At 48.0% G+C, this 22,635-nt stretch overlaps 1 protein-coding gene across 2 annotated transcripts in view; it reads left to right on the forward strand.

Annotated features, from left to right (window-relative positions):
- The window catches only part of LOC146859481 (uncharacterized), a 236,016-nt gene that overhangs the window by 66,953 nt on the left and 146,428 nt on the right, over positions 1-22,635 (forward strand). For both annotated transcript variants that reach the window (XM_085650210.1, XM_085650211.1), the window contains exon 3: positions 8,475-8,573. In XM_085650210.1, coding sequence (XP_085506336.1) covers positions 8,475-8,573 — 99 coding nt within the window. The remainder of the gene's footprint in view (positions 1-8,474; positions 8,574-22,635) is intronic.

Here is a 22,635-nt window from a genome sequence, read left to right on the forward strand (position 1 = left end):
CACAGGATTTTCAGGAGATTTCCTGAATGGATAAGCTCTTCAATGGTGCTTGGCGCTTTGGTGAGAAAGCGGCTCAGCCCTGAAGCGATTTAAGAATATCCATGCAAAGGCATGTTCTGTGGTTTTAGTCTACCTAGCCCGTCAATTCTACCAGCTGTATCGGAGGATTCAAGTTTACGCCACAGGTCTCCTATCAGCATCACCTGCCACAGCACAATCAGTACTGTGCACCAGTTTTAGAAGTTGTGCTAACAAGAGTGCATACCAGCTATTTCAGTCTTCCTCCTTGTCTTGCACCTCAACAAACCCACTTTAGTTCATTCTTTCACAAACTCAAGCCTCCAGTGATCCAATGCGAGGGTTCTAATGTAACATTCCTGTCCCTTGGGCATTTGATACCCTTAGACCAATGTCCTGCAGATGGTGCAGGTTGGCAATGCCTTACCTTTTCTGGAGGCTCCTTCTCACATATCCTGAATTTTCAGCGGCTGATACCCAATTTCTTTCGAGAGAGGTGCCGATGTTGTGCCCTAACTGCGCAATAAGGACAGTACACGAAAAGTGGGTGCTCGGATTGTACATGTCGTGTCCTCGGTGCCTCAGCCTGAAACGACCACACACGAAGGCTGGTGAGTACATGCCAGATTTCCTTTTTCTTCTCCTCAGCACGGTGCACGCAGGCACCTTCTTCCTTCTTTTGGGTGCAGGCAATGAATGTATCCCGTCCTTGCGCCCTGACTAGAAGTGGTGTCCGGTGTCCAATCACCTCACCATCTGTCCTGTGCAGGGTCCTAGTGCCATCCTACACATGTCGTTCTGACATCTCACCCCTTTGTAAACAAAAAAACACTTTGTTCAAGGCATATGAGCTGCATATCATACACTGAGCATAGATCGCCATCTGGTGTTGGGCCCGGATTTGTGCACTTGTTTTTGTCTTGGAAAAGTCTTTGGAAGTCACGGGATCCTTTGGATCATAGTGCACATTGTTTTTTTCCGCCATCGGGCTTGGATGTATTTATCGCGCTCCAGCTCGGTACCGTTACCAATCCCTCTTTCGACACGCAATCCTTCACCTTTTTCCACGGTATTGTTTTCGATCGAGATCCCGTTCCTCGCGCATCTCACCAACTTCGAAGTCCTCGATTCCGGTTGTCGACGTAGGCCTTCGGGCCTACCTGGGCCTCTACATCTGGCTCATGGAAAGGACTCCATTAAAAAAGTGTCCTCAATGTGGGTCCAAATTTCCACACACAGATCTGCATGAGGTATGTAACCTCTGCCTTTCACCGGAGCACGAGGCCAGAGACTGTCCAGCTTGTGCCTCTTTCCGCTCCAAAAAGACATCTTCCAAGAGGGCGTTGATGTACCAGAACAGGAGCGGGTCAAAGAAGTCCTCGTCAGCGCCTCCGAAGCAGACTCTGACATCGAAGACATCACTCCTGGGCAACAGGTCGTATGTACTGCCGTCGACCCCGACCCCCTGCCCCCACCACTGAAAAAGGCTTCGCTGCGCTCTAGACGTGGCAGACACCATCTCACGAGCCATAAACACTAGTGTCCTCCTGCGTAGACCCGCTTGGCTACGCATTTCCGGTTTTAAACCTGAAGTGCAAACTTCCATTCTCAATCAGCCATTTGACCAGGAACACTTGTTCGGACCTACCGTGGATTCATCTCTAGAGAAGATGACAAAAGACACTGACACGGCTAAATCAATGGGAGCCGTGCAATCGCAAGCTCCCAGATGCTCCTTTTGTCGCTCCTCTTACAGAGGCAACTCCAGAGGCTATTCCTCAGACAACCCCTCCACGTCTTACAAGACTCCCACCCAATCCACATTCACCAAGGGTTATCAGAGAGGAGGCTACAGAGGCAATAATAACAAAGGTAGAGGCAAAACTAACAACACCCGCTCTGCCTCCACCCTTACCCAATGACTTCCCTCTGCTTTCCCCGGACCATCCCACACCTGTCGGGGGAAGATTACTACAGTTCCTTCCTGTCTGGAACACCATCACCACAGACAGGTGGGTGAGGCAAATCGTTCAAACAGGTTACTGTCTGGAACTCACCTCTACTCCCCCAAACATACCACCCAGACAGCACCCAATGTCATTAGAACATTTATCACTGCTAAAACAGGAGGTAATCTCCCTCCTACAAAAACATGAAATAGAACCTGTCCCCCTGCATCAGCAAAACACAGGAGTCTACTCCCTGAATTTCCTCATCCAAAAAAAGGACAGATCTCTGAGACCTATCCTAGACCTAAGACCCCTAAATCTCTACATACACTCAGACCACTTTCACATGGTCACGCTTCAACAAGTCCTTCCTCTCCTTTCCGATGGCGACTTCCTTGCCACTCTAGATCTCAAGGACGCCTACTTTCATATTCCCATTCACACCTCTCGCAGAAAATATCTCAGGTTTGTAGTGGAAGGCCAGCCCTACCAATTCAAGGTACTCCCTTTTTTCGGGGTCACCACAGCACCCAGAATATTCACCAAGTGTCTGGCGGTAGTTGCAGCTCACCTCAGAAGATAACACATTCACGTCTTCCCATATTTGGACGATTGGCTCACAAAAGCTAACTCATACGATCAATGTGTACGTCACACTCACGCAACAATCCAGCTACTCCACGACTTAGAGTTCATAGTAAACCATGCAAAGTCTCATCTACAACCGTCCCACATAGAACAGTACCTCGGTGCCACAACAGACACCTCAAAAGCACTTGCATACCCCAGTCCAGCCAGGAAAGCAAGCATGCAAAAACTCCCAACAAAATTTCAGCCGCAACATTCTCTTCCAGCTCGAGTGCTCATGCAGCTCATAGGGATGATGGCTTCTTGCATATTTATAGTGCCTCACGCAAGACTCCAGATGCGTCCTCTACAAGAGTGCTTAGCACGTCAATGGAACCAAGCTCAAGGTCAGCTGACAGATCTGGTGTTGGTGGACGGCCGCACACACCGCTCTCTGCAATGGTGGAACACCAAAATCCTTTCCATAGGGCGACCGTACCTTGAGCCGGTTCCACAGATTGTGTTAACAGCGGATGCATCGCTCTCCGGCTGGGGAGCTCATCGATTACATCACACCATGCAGGGCACGTGGACTCAACAACAAAAGTTACTCCACATCAACCACCTGGAGTTACTAAAGGTATTCTAAAAACAAATATCAGGCAAAGCTGTCCTAATCCGCACCGACAATATGACAGCCATGTACTACATACAGAAACAGGGCGGGACACACTCCCTACAGCTCTCCCAACTAGCGCAAAGCATTTGGAGGTGGGCTATTCCTTAAAACATTTTTCTCCTAGCCCAACATGTTCCAGGAGTCCAGAACAGCATCGCCGATCTGTTAAGTCGTCAAACGCAACAGATTCACAAATGGGAACTTCGTCCACAAGTTCTTCAACCCTTTTTCCAGTTGTGGGGGCAGCCAGAGATAGACCTTTTCGCCACACACGAAAACGCCAAAGGCCCAAACTTCGCCACCAGATATCCACACCCATTGTCCAAAGGCAATGCGATATGGATGAATTGGTCAGGCAGATTTGTGTACGCTTTTCCGCCTCTCCCACTCATCCCACTGGTAGTGCGCAAACTGCAGCAACATTCACTGACCCTCATCCTAGTTGCTCCAACATGGGCCAGACATCCGTGGTACACCACGTTACTGGAACTGTCTCTAGTCCCGCACCTAAAACGACACCTCTCCCCATGCCTCTTAACCCAGAACCATGGGGAGATCAGACACCCAGACCCAGCACAGCTCAACCTAGCGATCTGGCTCCTGAGGTCTTAGAGCTCGGTTACCTTAACCTTCCCCCTGACTGTATGAACGTTATCAGAAAAGCTAGACGCCCCACCACTAGAGCCTGCTATGCAGCCAAGTGGAAAAGATTTGTGATATATTGCCACAACAACACCATCAATCCTTTAAATGTGTCAATTCAACACATCAAAGGTTACCTACTGCATCTCCAGAGGTGTACCTTAGCCTATACATCTATTAGATTACACCTCGCTGCCATAGCAGCCTATTTACAAAATAGACAACACCTATCACTTTTCAGAGTATCTGCCATCAAAGCATTTATGGAAGGCCTCAAAAGAATAATTCCCCCCAGGGTACCCTCCTCCCCTGTGTGGAACTTAAACATTGTCCTCACACGACTAATGGGTCCTCATTTTGAAACTCTGCACAAATACGAACTACCGTTTCTAACATGGAAAGTTGCTTTCCTAGTAGCCATTACTTCCCTTAGAAGAGTCAGTGAGCTACAAGCACTAACTATTCAAGAACCGTTCTTACAACTCCATCATAATAAAGTTGTTCTCAAAACCAATCCAAAATTCTTCCCTAAAGTCATTTCTCCCTTCCACCTCAACCAGTCTGTGGAGTTGCCCGTTTTCTTCTCGCAACCACAGATAGTTGATGAAAGAGCTCTTCACACTCTAGATGTTAAAAGAGCACTGCTTTATTACATTGAAAGAACAAAACCTTTTCGTAAAACCAAACAACTTTTCGTGTCCTCCTCACCACCACATAAAGGCAACCCCATATCGAAATCTGGCATAGCAAGGTGGATTGTCAAATGCATACAGATTTGCTATCAGAAAGCTAAACGCACCGTATCTGTTCCTCCTAAAGCCCGAAAAATAGGGGCTTCAATGGCATTTTTAGGGAACATTCTCCTAGATGACATCTGCAAAGCAGCCACATGGTCTACACTGCACACATTCACAAAACACTATTGTGTAGATGTGCAAACAAAACAAGCTAGTGTGGGCCAGGCTCTACTCAAAACACTATTTCAAATTACTGCAACAGATACTGGTGGTCGCCACTAGAGGCTGGTACTGCTATACAATCTATGCTCAGTGTGTGATCTGCAGCTCATATGTCTTGAACGGAAAATGCTGCTTACCAGTATGCATCTGTTCTTGGCATGTAGAGCTGCAGAGCCACACACGATAAACGACAGTTCTGCCAAGCATCGTCCCGTGGAATTGTGTGGGGTGTTGCGGCAGTCCCGAAGTATTTGACACAGTGCTTGGTCCACTGCCATTTGCGCCAATTTTGCTCGTTGGGTGGCCTTTTTTATGTTGCCCATGAACCTTTCCACCATGCCGTTTAGTTGCGGCCACTGGGGTCTTGCAAGATCTAGTTGGTAACTTAGATCAATGCAAGAGACTCGGTGGCTGTTTTGCGCTCCTTGAGCCAGTTGGCGGGCAGGGGAGGCCACGGCGGTGTACACCTCTTGCTCGCATAAAAGGAGTGCCACCCTAAGTCTTAACACTTTCGGAGCAGCGCTGGATGCGTTAACCGGCAGGTCGGCGATTACTGCTTTTCTTATTCTTGGGCTTCACCGGGTGCGACAGCGTTGGGCTCCCCACGTCGCTTCGAGCACTGCCTACTTCTTCTTTCCGCTGTGGATGGACCAGGGTGGGCTCCTGGCTCTTTTCTGTTCGACTGCAGGGACACAGTGCACATGTGTCGTGGTGCATCGGTTCGTTATTCACCACCTTCGTCTCGGATAACAAGGAATGAATAGTGTCCCTGGACCTCCAGGATACACAATTTCATGTGCCGGAGCTGCAGCTCCACAGAAAATACCTGTATTTTGTGTCTTGTTTTACTCGGCACAAATTTGCAGTCCTCCCTTTTTGCTTCCATTGACCCCTCTTGTCTATACAAAGGTCATGTCAGTGATTGTGATCCAGGTACACTGGTCGGGATCACGCTTGTCCATCTACCTCTATGCGAAGGTCATGTTATTGATCATGGTCCAAGTACACAGGTCGGAAGTACGCTTGTACATCTACCTCTATGTGAAGGTCATGTCTGCGATCGGGGTTCAGGTACACTGGTTGGGAGTACGCTTACCCATCTACCTCTATATGATCGTGGTCCAGGTACACTGGACGGGAGTACGCTTGTCCATGTACCACAACAATTGGCAGTTGAAGACTGGCATGCCAACTGCTGAGCACAATGTTGCTGCTGTTCTCTACTGGGGTTTCTCCATCAACGAGTCTAAATCCCACCTCTCACCCACACCCAGGCTTCCATTTATTGCTGTTATCTGGAACACAACCACTTTGAAGGCCCTTCTGCTCACCACAAGTCCAGGACATTCAGGCCATGACCCCAATGTTTCAGATGAAAGCTGTTCTTCCTGCCGTGTGTTTTTGAAACTGCAAGGCCTGTTCTCCTCAGGCATCCTGTTGGTGCCTTCTGCTTGGTGGCAAGTGCTGCCCTCCAGTGGAACTTAACCCTGTAGTGGGGCCAGCACCGGGAGTACCTTTTGGATAAACATCTAATTTTTGAGGAGGCCTCTCGTAACATGCAGTAGTGTGAGGCAAACCCCTATGTAATGTACAGCAGACCATTCTGCCTTTCCCCACTAGTGGCTGCAGCATTTCTTGGCAGATGAGGTTGCCTGGACAAAGTGCAGACTCAGGATCTCTGGTCCCTGTCAAAGCAACGTCACCACATAAACCACAATCTGCTGTCCCTCAATGGGTCTTTGTTAATATTCAGCAGCAAGTCAATCCGATGCTCACCAACAACACATCTACCATGTGGTACTGCAACAAGCAGTGTGGTGTCATCTTGCCGACCATTAGTGGTGTGTTTATCCAGAGGTGAATAAGGAATCATTTGCCCTTTGGGTTACACTTTTAGTAGACCTGTTTGCCACCTCTGAGAACGCTCAGTGACCAGCCTTTGCATCTTCACTTTTCAATTTTCACTCTCTGGAGGATACATTGTGCCTTAAATCGTGCTTTGGCCTTCCGAACATGTTTTCACCTTTCTTTTTCCCAGGGGCTCAAGCATGGGTCAGTCTTGTGGCCTCGCATTGGCGTGGAGGGTTTAGTGCAACTACCACACATGACCTCAGATGGGAAAGTGAATGAGACCTGTGGCTCTATCACACATGGGCTCAGATGGGAAAGTGAATGAGACCTGTGGCTCTATTGGCTCAGATGGGGAAGTGTGTGAGACCTGCGACTCTACTGCACATGGGCTCAGATGGGACAGTGACTGCATCCCATTCAGGAGGCTCTTCTTTCCTAAAACAGTCCAAGGTTCTACATCTGACCCTCCACAATCCCTACTCTTATTCGTGGAGATTGAGTGGAACGAGCTGAGTGGCTTGGATATTTCGGCTGAAGTTGTTGATGTCATTCTGGCATCTCGCTGCCCTTCCATCAAGTCCATCCATTAGTGCTGTTGGTCTCGATTTGCCTCCAGACGTTTTCAGTTCATCCTCTGTATTTAACCTCCCCAGACAGTCTATTATTCCTTTCTGCCTCACATCCATTCAGGGAGGAGAACAAATGACTGTGGTTGGACCAACAATGTGGCCTTAGCTTCTGTATTCATGGGTCTAAAGAGTATCCGGTTGGTGTTGAGCTTTTTACTGGTTTTGCCAGTGCGAAGGAGAGGAGAAAAAGGCATTCTGGGAGCAAACCGTATCCCAACGGATTGTGCTCTGCATCAAACTTTCGTATGCCTTTGCCAAAAAGGAGACTTGGTCGGGCCTTGGGGTTATTCCACCAGAGCTACTGCTGCTAAACGGTTCTAGCTCCGGAGTTTCCCGTCTTGGACATCTGCCAAGCTGCTACATGGGCTTCTGCATGTACTTTAAGCAGACACCACTGTTCCTTTGGTACTGATCCAACATATGAGGAATCTGCAGGCATAATAATTCATCAAAAGAACAAGGTAAGTACCTTCAGTAGCACCGTTTCTGGAGGACTAGTGGATTGGATCTTTGAGGTAATGAGGGTCCATGGTAATTCCACCCCTGCTGGTTATCACAGCAGTCTCTTCAACTGTGCCCTGCGCTTGAGGGTATGGAAACAAGGAGGAAAACTGACATCAGGGCACAGGTGTGGTGCCTATATGCTGTTTGGAGCTTGAAGGAGTCGGGATAGAAGCTCATAGTGCCACATACCAGCACTACGGCGATATTACAAGCTTCTCCAGGATCTTTGCTGGTGCCTGCGAGGATTCACAAAGTGAGGAATGTGAGAATAGATGCACTATCCACCAGAAATATTGTTACTAAGTAGCTCATTCGTCTGTGCCAGGCCATTAGTTCAATCCACAGTGGCAGGCCTGAAGGAAAGAGTGTTTGTGGTGTTTGTTTTATTCACGGCTTACTGTGTACCTTGCTGTCCCGCTTTCGATTTGCATGTTGCGCTACTTTCTTCAGTCCAGTCTTCCTACCACAACTGGGGTCTGTGCGTTGCTTGTGCTTGTCTGTCTGACCCGTATCGTTGGGACAGGGATGGGGGGCTCTGCTCCCAGAGGTCTGGCTGGGGTTACACTCCTGAAAGATCTCAGCATTGCTCAAGAGGCTACTTTGTAACCCATGCTATCACCTTCAAGAGTTTTATAACGGCTGCAGCTTTGTTTTCTTTGTTTTTCTTTCTAAACAGGTCCCCTTATTTCCAGCTACATCTTTTCATTAAAACAGAAAGAAAAAGACATTCAGGTATTCAAGGACCACCCGGACTCTGAAAAAGAGCACAGTGAAGGTGAGTCCCCGGGGGATTGGGACAGCACCACTGGTGGGATGGAAGATGTGTGACGTCAGATCACGACAGGTTGCATCTGATGGCAACGTGACCTGGGACTGTACGACAGGTGGTATGGAAGACGTGAGACGTCAGACCGCATGATCAGATCCGCTCATAGGTGGCATCTGATGGGAATGTGACCTGTGACTGCACCTCAGTTGCGATGGGAGACATGTGACATCAGACCGCATCATAGATGGGATCTGATGGGAACGTGACCTGTGACCGCACCACAGGTGGGATGGTAGACCTATGATGTCAAATCCGCTCGTAGGTGGCATCTGATGGAAATGTGACCTGTGACTGTACCTCAGGTGCGATGGAAGACATGTGACGTCAGATCGCATCAGTAGATGGCATTTGATGGGAACCTGACCTGTACTTGGACCATTTGTGGGATGGAAGATGTGTGACGTCAGATCACACCATAGGTGTCATCTGATGAGAACGTGACCTATGACTGGACTACTGTGGGATGGAAGACGTGTGACGTCAGATCGCATCATAAATGGCATCTGATGAGAATGAGACCTGTGTCTGGACCACTTGTGAGATAGAAGATGTGTGACGTCAGATTACACCAAAGGTGTCATCTGATGGGCACGTGACCTGTGACTGGACCACTTGTGGTATGGAAGACGTGTGTCGTCCGATCGCATCATTGGTGGGATCTGATGGGAACGTGATCTGTGACTAGTCCGTGTCGTCAGATAGCATCATAGGTGGGATCTGATTGGAACGTGACCTGTGACTGCACCACTTGTGGTATGGAAGACGTGTGGCGTCTGATCGCATCATTGGTGGAATCTGATGGGAACGTGACCTGTGACTGCACCACAGGTGGGACAGAAGACATGTGATGTCATATCGCACCATAGGTGTCAACTGATGGGTACGTGACCTGTGACTGGACCCCTTGTGGGATAGAAGACGTGTGACGTCAGATTGCATCATAGGTGGGATCTGATAGGAACGTGACCTGTGACTTCACCACAGGTGGGATGAAAGACGTGTGATGGCGGATCGCATCATAGGTGGGATCTAATGGGAAAATGACCTGTGACTGCACCACAGGTGGGATGGAAGACATGTGACGTCAGATCGCATTATAGATGGCATCTGATGGGAACATGACCTGTGACTGGACCACTTGTGGGATGGAAGACTTGTGACGTCAGATCGCATCATAGATGGCATCTGTTGGTAACGGGACCTGTGACTGAACCACAGATTGGACGGAAGACGTGTGACGTCAGATCGCATCATAGGTGGCATCTGATGGGAACGTGACATGTGACTGCACCACAGGTGGGATGTAAGACATGTGATGTCAGATCGCGTCATAGGTAGAATCTTTCGGGAACGTGACCTGTGACTGACCACTTGTGGGATGGAAGACGTGTGACGTCAGATCACATGATAGGTGGCATCCGATGGGAATGTGTCCCGTTAGCTCACTCCTTTGATGCTTTGTCTCTTGCTCACTCTCCCCTCTCCTGTGTCCCATTAGCTCCCTCCTTTAGTGCTTTGACCTTTGCTTGCTCTCCCCTCTCCTGTGTCCCGTTAGCTCCATCCTTTGGTGCTTTGTCCTTTGCTCTCTCTCCCCTCTTCTGTGTCCTTTGCTCTCTCTCCCCTCTTCTGTGTCCCGTTAGCTCCCTCCTTCGGTGCTTTGTCCTTTTCTCGTTCTCCCCTCTCCTGTGTCCCATTAGCTCCCTCCTTTAGTGCTTTGTCCTTTGCTCGCTCTCCCCTCTCCTGTGTCCCTTAGCTCCCTCCTTCGTTGCTTTGTCCTTTGCTCTCTCTTCCTTCTCCTGTATCCCTTTATTATTATTATTATTATTTCTGAGTTTGTAGAGCGCCTGGTTACACTTACCAGTGTGTCCCCGCGCTATCAAGGATTGCAACAGCACCTACTCAACGAGACCAAGTAAAGCAGAGGGGTTAGCCTTTAGGGAAGAGAAGCGTCTTCAACTCTTTTCGAAAAGTCAGTTCTGATGATTCTATCCGTAGACGGAGGGGGAGGGTATTCCATCTACGGGCAGCTAAGGAGCGGAAGGATCTCCCTCCCATCCTAGCCTTCTTAATTCTAGGGGCCGAGAGGAGTCCAGCTCCGAGGGATCGCAACTGTCGAGCAGGAATGTAGGGAGAGAGCAAGTTGCGCAGGAAGCCCGGGCACTTCCCCTGGACTATCCTGTGGGCCATGCATAGAGCCTTGAAATCAATACGTTCCTTGATAGGGAGCCAGTGTAATTTCTCCAAGGCTTTTTTTGAGGGAGCTCTTCTTGGTAGCCGGAGCACCAGGCGAGCAGCGGCGTTTTGGATAGTCTGGAGTCTTCGATGGCAACTTGCATTTGCTCCCAGATAAAGGACATTCCCATAGTCCAGCCTGGAGGTGACTAGGGCATGTACTAAGGTTTTCCTAGCGGATTCCGGGAGCAAGTCAAGCGTCTTTCTTAGCTTGCGAAGGATAGCAAAGCAGGTGCCAGAGACACACCGGGAGTGGTAGTCAAAAGTCAGGTTTGAGTCGATCCAGAAGCCTAAGTTCTTCACCTGATCCCTTGGAATCGGCAGTGGTCCCAGAGCCTGTGGCCACCAGGCCGAGGTCCAAACTGAGGGGGATCTGCCGATGATAAGTACCTCTGTCTTGTCTCCGTTCAGGCGGAGGCAATTACTGGCCATCCAGCCTGAAAGATCTTGGAGACAGGATGTGAACTTTCTAGCAGCCTGCTCGGCTGGCTGGGTCAAAGCAACGACCAGCTGAGTATCATCGGCATACGTTACTACCTCAACCCCATACTGCTCAGCGATGAGCGCCACAGGTGTAACATATAAGTTGAATAGGGTGGGGCTGAGGCTAGAACCTTGAGGGACTCCCTGCCTAAGATCAAACACATCTGCTCTGTTGCCCCCTTGCTCCACATAGAAGCTACGGTCAGCCAAGAATGATTCTAGCCATAGCCACGCTTTTCCGGTCACTCCCCCTCTCTTCAGACACTGTAGCAAGGTATGGTGTGCCACAGTGTCGAAGGCGGCACTGAGATCGAGGAGTATCAGTGCTGCTACTTGCCCTTCATCCACATGTTTCCTCAGCGCCTCAGTAGAAAAGAGTTGAGCTGACTCCGTGGAGTGGTGAGCACGAAAGCCTGACTGGCTAGTGTGAAAGAGGCCGTTCGCCTCTATGTGCTGTAAGTTGTTGATTGGCCAGTTTTTCGGCCAGTTTGGAGAAAAAGGGTAAGAGGGAGATCGGGCGCAGGTTGTTGAGCTGAGTGGCACTAACTTGAGGTTTCTTTTTGAGGGGCAGCACGACTGCCTGTTTCCACCCAGGCGGAACCTTGCCTGAGTCAAAGGATAGAGAGAGTATGTGGCTGACATATGGGGCTAAGAAGCTCATAGAACTAGCCAATATTCTGGCCGGTGCAGGATCCCTGGGGGAGCCTGATTTAATTCCTCTCGCTATTGTTATCAGAAGTTCCTCCTCTGGGACATGGAACAGGCTGATGCAGCCTTCCTTCTCTTCCTCCCAACTGACTTCCTCATGGGGGGAGAGTCTATTGGAGCCTGTTCTGGCATCACAGGGAAAGGTGGAATAAATGTCCAACACCTTTTTTTGGAAGAACTCAGCAATTTTGTTACAGGCTTGTGCCGAGGCGCCCACCTGTTCATCCGTGGAAGCTAGTGTCGAGATCTCTTTATAGATCGTGAATAGCTCCTTGGTAGAGCAGTTAGCCCTGTTGATGCGATCGGTATAGAACGCTGCCTTGGTTTTCCTGATCAAGGCATGGTAGTTCTTGAGGCTGACTTTGTACCGCGTTCCTACTTCTGATAGGTAGGCCCTTCTCCAGGCTCGCTCTACCCGCTTGCAGGCAGCCTTGGCTTCTTTTAGTTCCGCATTGAACCAAGGTGCTGATTTAGTTAATCGCTCCGGGCCCTTATTAGACCAGGGAGCTGCTGAATTCAGTGCAAGCGTAATGTGTGCATCCAAGGTTACGCAAGCCTCATTGAGAATGGTGCCCAGCCCAGTGGGGGGACCTTCCTGGATAAAACTGTCCCTGAACGTGTCATGAGAAAATGTAGCCCATTTACTCTGTCTTCTCCTGGTGCCAGTGGTTTAGCTCTGATTATTATGAGCCCTCACATGGAACCAAAATGGGACCAGAAAGTGATCAGTCCATATCAATGGTAAGGGGGATTCCTGCTTAATATTATCCCAATTGCTGAAAATGGGATCCAGCTGATGCCCTAGACGATGAGTGGGGAGGGTAGAGCACAGTTCGAGCTGCATAGTATGCAGCTCTTGCCGCATTTCTTGTGCTGCTGTATTATTGACATCTTCAAAATGTAGATTGAAGTCACCTAGCAGGAGAAATTTGTTGAAGCGCATGGCTGAGGAGATGGTATTATGTACAAAACTGTCAATAAAGGCCCTACTGCCACCAGGAGGTCTATACACTAATAGACCCTTGATAACCGTGTTGGTATCAATCAAGATGGAGAAGGCTCCTGTTTCGCTGTCTGCGATATTGGCGGGCTCTATGGTGCATTTGATACTCTGATAACACATATCAACGTGGGGGGAGGTCTAAGGGAAGTTTAAACAAAACAATAGACCAGCAGGTTGTGTTTCCCCTGGCAACAAATATCAAAACACTAATACAACCTGGGTCAACGATTGAGCCAAGAAATTACACAAAAAGGTCTAGGTGAACCCCATTCTCAACGTGACAACTCTATAAGAGAGCACTCCCTTCAACAGGACCCATCAATCACTTAAGGTGGTTAATTGTTATTATCATCTGGGTCTGTGTACTCCAACCAGCCGGACCAGTTCATGAAACAGTGACCCGGTCACTAGCGTAGAAGGAGCAACCAAGGAGGATTGTCACCTGATCTCTCACGAGTATTGTCTTGGATGAGGTACTACCCATAGATCAAAGGTGGGAGATCCTAAAGGTCAGCAGTAAAATCATAATAGTGTGAGTTAAAAATGGCTAAGGGTGCTCAAAAGTTCTTTAATAGTAGAGGACCCCTGTCATATTTAAAAAGCAAGATGGCAATATTGCATAAATTAAATTGACATTATGCTATTGTCCATAGCAAGTACGGTCAACATGTTTCTGCCCTCAATCGATCAATAGTATCTGGGCTTTCGTCAGGACCTAAATTACTGCTGTGGTTTTCTTTGTGAAAAAACGTGTGAGTAAATTATACAAAAGTGGGGTGCAAATAAATAATTCCTACCGCACCGGTCAAGTTTAGAGGCAATCAAAAACGGATACCTGTGGAAAAATGAAACAGAGACCCAATGTGTAAAACAAGCTCAACTACAGGTCAAACAAGCTCAATGACCAAAGCTAGCATTCACTAACGCTGTATGGCATTCAATACTGTTTGTTTTGAATTGCACTTACCCATAAACAGTGGGTACAGCCCTCACCTTAACCTGGTCTCGACTCAGGGAAAGGGGCCCCGCTCTAAAAGAACAAATTAGTAGGAGAAAGAGAAAACAGGTAATACCTGAAAAAACTCTCCTCATTAGAAGCATGGTTTAAAAACCTGAGAACAGCACCAACATATCCCAGAATGCAGATGCAGGTATGGTACATGAAAGTCATTATGAAAAGAGATATAAAACTGTGCCACATATGCAGACACATTTGAATGTTCACTGTCATACTAGGTGATTGTTAAACTGTGCCAGTAGACATGAAACATAGAGGAAGACACTCACTGTTAAACCAAGTCACATAACTCAAAAAGGAGTTGTCAAAGTGAATGTTAAGCCACGTGTACCAAATGAACTGGTATGCAAAGTAGGGGAAAACAGAGTTAATCACTGAGAACTCCCTTACATAGCGTGTACCCAGTCAAACAAATACAAAATGAGCCTGGACAGACAAAGTGTATAGTAACCACCCAATCAAATCATCTGGAGCTAGCAAAATGAACACTCACCTGTCCGTCGGTACCCCGGGGCGGTCTTTGAGTTAAGACCGGAGGTACCGACGGACCCGGCGTGGAAGTCTATTTATCCCTCCTCAGTTCAAATGCATACAGGTGAGGCGGGCCGATTTAGCTGCCCAAAGCGATGCCTGTAAAGACGTACCGCGCATGTGCGGCGAAGAGATGCTTCTAATTAAATGAGGCGCATGCGTGTAAAATAAGTACCGCGCATGTGCGGCAAAGAGATGCTTGTAATTGGGTTCCGCGCATGTGCGGCGAAGAGATGCTTCTGATTAAATGAGGCGCATGCGTGTAAAACAAGTACCGCGCATGTGCGGCAAAGAGATGCTTGTAATTGGGTACAGCGCGTGCATGGCGGAGAGATCACTAACTCGTTCTCTCACGTCATCATCGCGCAGGTGCAGGATCTGCCCGATATGTAATACAACACCCCTACTTGTTATAGAGCAAAACCGCTCCCATGCGGTACAGTAACCGCAAACGTGATATTGCTTAGAGAGTGTAATAGTATTTTAGAGAACTCAATGTTTGTGCAACCTAGGTTATATGAATGTATACAACAAAGACTCTCTGTCAGGGAAGGTCATCAATGTATGCACATCCAAAAGGACATACATGGAAATAGCCCATCTCTAGTGTGATAATGCTGCAATATAGTAGCCAACTTGTCATCATAATCCCCTCTATAGCAAGCATAAAAATGCACATCAATGTTAGCCAAAAAAGGGGGGGGTGTTGTGTGGATGGGGGGTAGATTTTACAACAACAGCCAAGGAATTTCATCATTCAGACCTTCAGTGTCTGAATGAAGTCTGTGCACCCATCTCTGCTCTCTGACTAGAAGGAACTTCTGGATGTCAGTAATATGAGCTGGAATATGTGGTTGTTCTAGAACCACCCACTGAAGCTCGTTCTCTTTGTGTCCCACCGAAATGAAGTGATTAGTGAGTTTGGTAGCACTCTTTTTACATCGGATAGTGCTCTTGTGCTCCGATATTCTCACCTTAACCTTTCGTGATGTCATGCCCACGTAGTTTTTATTGCATGGGCATTTTATTAGGTAAATCACTCGTTCACTGTTGCAGTTTGTGTGGGTTTTGAGGGACCAAGGTCTATTCGTCCCTATCTCTACCTCAGTGGTGTGTCGAGTCTGGGGGCATACTGCACAATTTCCGCATGGGAAGTGACCTACAACTGGTGGTAACCCCCACAGTGTACTTGTTTCTTGGTTTCTCAACATCCTCGGGCGTGTATGCACTAATCGATCTTTCAGATTGGAGCTCCTTTTAAAGGCAAAAAGGGGAGGGGGTAAGGAACTACCCTCTATTTTAAGAAACCTCCAGTTCTTCAGGATGCTCTTCTTAAGTGCATTGGAATAGTTGCAGAAGGTGTTGACACAGGTAATCCTTTTGTTCTCTTCCATGGGATTCTGTATCCTCTTCTCGAGCAGAGCTTCTCTGTGGTTGTTTCTGGCTCTCTTCATGGATGTTTTTATGATTTTCATAGGATACTGTCTCTCCTGCAATTGTGTAGATAGAAGAGAAGCATGTTCATGATATTTGGCCACCTCAGAACAATTCCGACGAATACGGAGGAATTGTCCAAATGGGAGGTTCTCCCTAAGAGCCCTAGGATGATAGCTCTTGAAATGCAAAAGGGAGTTCCGTGCCATTGGCTTCCTGTAAAGTTCAGTACTGAGGTTGCCATTCTTCGGTCCAATCCGTAAATCCAAAAAGGAAATACTTTCCTTTGAAAACTCGCAGGTGAATTTGAGAAACCTGTTCTGGTTGTTCAACCAGGTGTGAAATTCCTTGATGGTCTCAATGGAACCCCTCCAGACGACAAAGATGTCATCAATATACCGTTTCCAGGTCAAGATGTGACCTAGAAACGGATTCGTACCGGAGAGGATCTCAGTCTGTTCAAACTGGTGGACGTACAGATTCGCTAAAGATGGTGCGAAAATGCTCCCCATAGACGTCCCCGAGATTTGTAAAAAGAGATCTTCTTCAAATTTGAAAAAATTCTCTTTCATGGCTATGGTTGCACATGTCATAATAAAGTCCACTGGTGTAGGGCTCTGCAGTGAAGCACCTTCCAGGAGCATTTTGACAGTGGATAAAGTCTCATCTTGCGGAATGCACGTATATAATGACTCGACGTCAAAACTCACTAGAATGTCTTGAGTGACATCAAATGGCATTCCATCCAGGATGCGTAGCAAATCTTTTGTATCCTCAACAAAGGAGGGCATAGTTCTCACCAAAGGTTTCAAAAAGAAATCTACAAAGGTAGAGAGGGGTTCCAAAACAGACCCTATCCCCGAAATTATAGGTCTACCAGGAGGGGGAAAGACCCCCTTATGTATTTTGGGTAATACATAGAAATACGGGATGATGGGATATGCTGTGTAGAGGAACTGTGCCTCATGAGCAGTGATCCAACCTGCTTCAAGAGCCTCATCTGTCAAGTTTTTAATAGTCGCCAGAAGTCTCTTGGTAGGATCCAACTTGATACGGTGATAGAAATTCGTATTGCTTAGTTGTCTCCTGCACTCTGATTGGTATGCCTCCGCATCCATAATAACTGTCGCTCCCCCTTTGTCAGCAGGCTTTATGATGATAGATTTGTCATCTGCTAGCGACCGGATGGCAGAACGTTCACTGTTAGATAAATTAGAGAAGTAACGATGTTCATTTTGAAAGATAGTTTCAGCATCCCTAAGGACTGCCCTTTCAAAAGTCAGTACTTCTGGAGGGACCATATGAACTGGTGGAGTAAAGGTCGATTTAGGTCGTAAACCAGTGTTAGAAACGTCCTCTTGAATTTCTTCAAGTGGTTTATCCTTAAAGAAGGCCCGTAATCTGACCTTCCTAAAGAAACCCGCAAGTTCTTGTCTGGTACGAAAGGGGTCACCCTTGTGTGTGGGAACATACCCTAGTCCTTTTTCAAGGACTGAGATCTCATTTTCGTTGAGAGTACGGTTACTGAGATTCACAATTAGGCTGTCGTGTTGCTCGGGCCTGCCACTGGAGGATCTTTCAGATTGCTCCGTGTTCGAGATGAAGGCGGGCTCCAATGAACATTGGGTTGTGTTGATCTCCTCCGCCCTCTGGAACGGCGTTGGCCTTGCCCTAAAAAAGGCTGTTGTTGAAAGTTTTCATGATGGAAAGGACCCTGGAAACCAGGATGAGGGTAAAAGGGTTGTGGATAATTGAAAGGACCTGGAGGCCACCATTGTGGTTGTTGTGGACCCCCATAGAAATTGCCTCTTCTCTGACCTCGCTTGTTCCAGTTGCGACCTCTAGATGGAAAACTCCCACCATGATCCGAGTCTGAGGAATCATTCTCACTCCCTGAGGTCGAATAGTTAGAGCCAGGTTTCCTTCCATGTTGATTAAACACCGGAGGGGTGTAGGAATCACTGGTATAGGGATAGATCTTAGTCATGGAGAACTTAGCCAGGTCCTTCTTAAATTTGGCTATTTTACTTGCCAGTATATTATCCCTAAACTCCTTAGTAGTCTTATCTGTCTCCTTAGACTGTTTGTTAAAACTGGAGGTGACTAAAACTGATTTGATCTGGGACTCAAGGAGTTGGATCTCAACTAAGATGTTATCTGCAATCCTCTTGGCTGTTGTTATGATCAAAATGAGCCAGTCGCGCGTGCAGCGCCAGGCCACCAAAGACCAATCTTTTAGGAAACCCTTGTCATCCAGGAATAACCTCGGGGCATTGGTTACTATTAAGCCTGTAGGTGCTCAATCAGACCGCAAATACTCGGTCATGATGGCCCCATGGACTTGGGTGCGTGCATGTGTACGTTTAAGGAAAAGTACTCTGTTCCAGTCCTCATCTTTGGTAGTGACAGTATTAGGTGGTAAGTCTATAATACTAGGTGTCTGTAAAATGTCTAACGCTACTGCGTCATCGAACGATAGACCTTGTCTCTCAGACATCGTGAAGTGTCGATCAATAGAGTAAGAAAGTTGAGTATTACACAGAAAACAAGAAGAGGAAAAATACCATATGCCGAACAGTCAGGGATACAAGATGCATACTCAGGAGGAAACCAGCATAAGAGCGTGTCGATTCCCAAATTTCGGATTCGACAAAACACAAAAACCAGACCTACGGCGAATGCCGTTCTAGCACTGATAACACATTTCAACGTGGGGGGAGGTCTAAGGGAAGTTTAAACAAAACAATAGACCAGCAGGTTGTGTTTCCCCTGGCAACAAATATCAAAACACTAATACAACCTGGGTCAACGATTGAGCCAAGAAATTACACAAAAAGGTCTAGGTGAACCCCATTCTCAACGTGACAACTCTATAAGAGAGCACTCCCTTCAACAGGACCCATCAATCACTTAAGGTGGTTAATTGTTATTATCATCTGGGTCTGTGTACTCCAACCAGCCGGACCAGTTCATGAAACAGTGACCCGGTCACTAGCGTAGAAGGAGCAACCAAGGAGGATTGTCACCTGATCTCTCACGAGTATTGTCTTGGATGAGGTACTACCCATAGATCAAAGGTGGGAGATCCTAAAGGTCAGCAGTAAAATCATAATAGTGTGAGTTAAAAATGGCTAAGGGTGCTCAAAAGTTCTTTAATAGTAGAGGACCCCTGTCATATTTAAAAAGCAAGATGGCAATATTGCATAAATTAAATTGACATTATGCTATTGTCCATAGCAAGTACGGTCAACATGTTTCTGCCCTCAATCGATCAATAGTATCTGGGCTTTCGTCAGGACCTAAATTACTGCTGTGGTTTTCTTTGTGAAAAAACGTGTGAGTAAATTATACAAAAGTGGGGTGCAAATAAATAATTCCTACTGCACCGGTCAAGTTTAGAGGCAATCAAAACCGGATACCTGTGGAAAAATGAAACAGAGACCCAATGTGTAAAACAAGCTCAACTACAGGTCAAACAAGCTCAATGACCAAAGCTAGCATTCACTAACGCTGTATGGCATTCAATACTGTTTGTTTTGAATTGCACTTACCCATAAACAGTGGGTACAGCCCTCACCTCAACCTGGTCTCGACTCAGGGAAAGGGGCCCCGCTCTAAAAGAACAAATTAGTAGGAGAAAGAGAAAACAGGTAATACCTGAAAAAACTCTCCTCATTAGAAGCATGGTTTAAAAACCTGAGAACAGCACCAACATATCCCAGAATGCAGATGCAGGTATGGTACATGAAAGTCATTATGAAAAGAGATATAAAACTGTGCCACATATGCAGACACATTTGAATGTTCACTGTCATACTAGGTGAGTGTTAAACTGTGCCAGTAGACATGAAACATAGAGGAAGACACTCACTGTTAAACCAAGTCACATAACTCAAAAAGGAGTTGTCAAAGTGAATGTTAAGCCACGTGTACCAAATGAACTGGTATGCAAAGTAGGGGAAAACAGAGTTAATCACTGAGAACTCCCTTACATAGCGTGTACCCAGTCAAACAAATACAAAATGAGCCTGGACAGACAAAGTGTATAGTAACCACCCAATCAAATCATCTGGAGCTAGCAAAATGAACACTCACCTGTCCGTCGGTACCCCGGGGCGGTCTTTGAGTTAAGACCGGAGGTACCGACGGACCCGGCGTGGAAGTCTATTTATCCCTCCTCAGTTCAAATGCATACAGGTGAGGCGGGCCGATTTAGCTGCCCAAAGCGATGCCTGTAAAGATCTCCGTACGGACACTGGTGAGCTCCTCCTTAGTATATGTGCGAGGTTGCCGGAGACTGCCAGGGGGTATGGCCCCGTGCCCCGGTCGGCCGCGGACGGGCGCAGACGGGCTTGCCTTAGGCGCGCCTTCGGCGCGCATCCGGCACGCCCGCTGCGCTCGTCCGCTGCGCGTATGACACATGTATGGTTAAGTACCTTCCCTTCCGGCGGACGACTAGACCGCGTCCTGCCGGAAGTGGGTATTGGGTGAATGTGGTGTTTTCTCCCGCCGCTCAAACGGCAATGCAGCCGCGGCGGATCGGGCAGGGACACCGAGAGTGCAAAGACACAGTCACAAAGAAAGGCAGGTATAAAAGCGTCACAGGTAAAATATATACAATGCTAAAAGAGAGATAGAGGACATCTAAGTTCCCAGGCGCTTAGTAGTAAGGAGTGGCTCCCTCCTTTAGTGCTTTGTCCTTTGCTCTCTCTCCCCTCTCCTGTGTCTCGTAAGCTCCCTTCTATGGGGCTTTGTCCTTTGCTCTCTCTCCCCTCTCCTGTGTCTCGTAAGCTCCCTCCTTTGGGGCTTTGTCCTTTGCTCTCTCCCCTCTCCTGTGTCCCGTTAAATCCCTCCTTTGGTGCTTTGCCATTTGCTCTCTCTCCCCTCTCCTGTGTCCCTTTAGCTCCCTCCTTTAGTGCTCTGTCTTTGGCCCTCCCTCGCCCCTGTGTGGTTTAGCTCCCCCTTTTTGAGCTCTGTCTTTGCCCCACCTCTCCCCTCTTCTTTGTCCCTTTATGTTCGAGGCATGTGGGCTGCTGAATTCATATCTGTGCATAGATCGCCGCCTAGTGTTGGGTCCGGATGATTGCACATTGTTGTCCTGGAAGAGTCTTCGAAGTATCACGAGATAGGTGGCTCCTCCCCTGGACTACAGTGCGCATGGGCATCCTCTCCATCCTCAGATTGTTTTTTTCCGCCATTGGGTTCGGATGTGCTTATCTTAGCTCAAGTTAGGAAAACTTTATTTCAGGCCAAAAGCCTTTAGGTATCGTCGGTATTGTTTGCGTTCGGTATCGATAAATTATTATACTTGTTCTCGGACTTATTCACCCTTCTCGGACCGAGTTTCGGTCCGAACTTCGATCGACGTTCGAGGATGGAATCGAGGACTCCCTTCAAGAGATGTCCTCTATGTCATGCGAAATATCCACACATCGATGTCCATCCGGTGTGTAACAAATGTTTATCACCGGATCATGATGAGTCCAGGTGTATGGCCTGCGCATGGTTCCGGTCAAAGAAGACACTTCGGAATCAACGGGCGGCTAGATTGGAGGCCAAACAATCGGCGCCTAACCCGGTAAACATATTCAGCACTGAGGATGAAGAATTCGACAGCGTCGAAGAGATAGACTCGAGCCATGCTTCGGAGCATGAATCCCAATATGACGACGATGACGAGGTAGGAGACGACGATGAGGACCTTGGGGCCGAGGAAGATAGATCAGGCGAGGAGCTAGGCCAATCCGTCGATGCGGAGGCCGAGGGAGATAGTCTTAATAAGGCTCTGGTCTAGGGATGGCCTGCGGGCCTTACCCAAGATCGGTCGGATCGTTCTACAGCCCCGCCAGAAGGCCCGGCTTCGAACATTTCCAAAGAGCCAGAAATATCAAAAAAGACTGGAGTCGATTCAGTGAAATCGAAACCAAAACCTGCACCGGTCAAATCGAAACCGAAAGTGCAACTGGTTCGGGTCGGATCAAAGGCATCGAAGCCATCCACTCCATCGACACAGACGAAGGACGTCGGAGCCGACCAAAAAAAGAAGGACTTCGGTACCGAGAAACCAAAAAAGGACTTCGGCACCGATAAACAAAAGAAGGCCCTCGGTCCCGAGAAGACGCAACGGCCTATAGCACCGAAGGTTGGGGCACCACCGACCAAGGTCAAGGTGGTCGATCCGACTACATCAACACCGAAGAGTGCTGAGACTGCCGAAATATCGGATCAACAGGGCGTCGATCCCAAACTTCGGATCGACAACCCGAAGGCTGGAAAGAAACCGGAGACCGCGTCGAGGCCTGTCTCCAAAGAGCCTATCGGTTCCAAAGCACCGTCTGCATTCACGTTGCAACAGGTGTCAGAGTCCCTAAAGCGCATCAGGGAACGGGCCACTCTCGAACCGAAAACGGGTCCCGAACCGCACAAGGTCGCCAAGGCTCACTCGGCGCCGGCACCGATCAAGTTTGGATTGCCACCACCAGGGGCACCGAAGATGTTCGAACTTAGGAAGAGTATCGAACAACCGAGAACAGTGTCCACGGAAAGAACCGATGTCGAAGACTCACAGGACCAGTTTATCGACGCCGACACTGGTAGGC

The sequence above is a fragment of the Triturus cristatus genome, chromosome 3_2 (assembly GCF_964204655.1).
Source record: "Triturus cristatus chromosome 3_2, aTriCri1.1, whole genome shotgun sequence".
NCBI classification, from domain to species: Eukaryota; Metazoa; Chordata; class Amphibia; order Caudata; family Salamandridae; genus Triturus; species Triturus cristatus.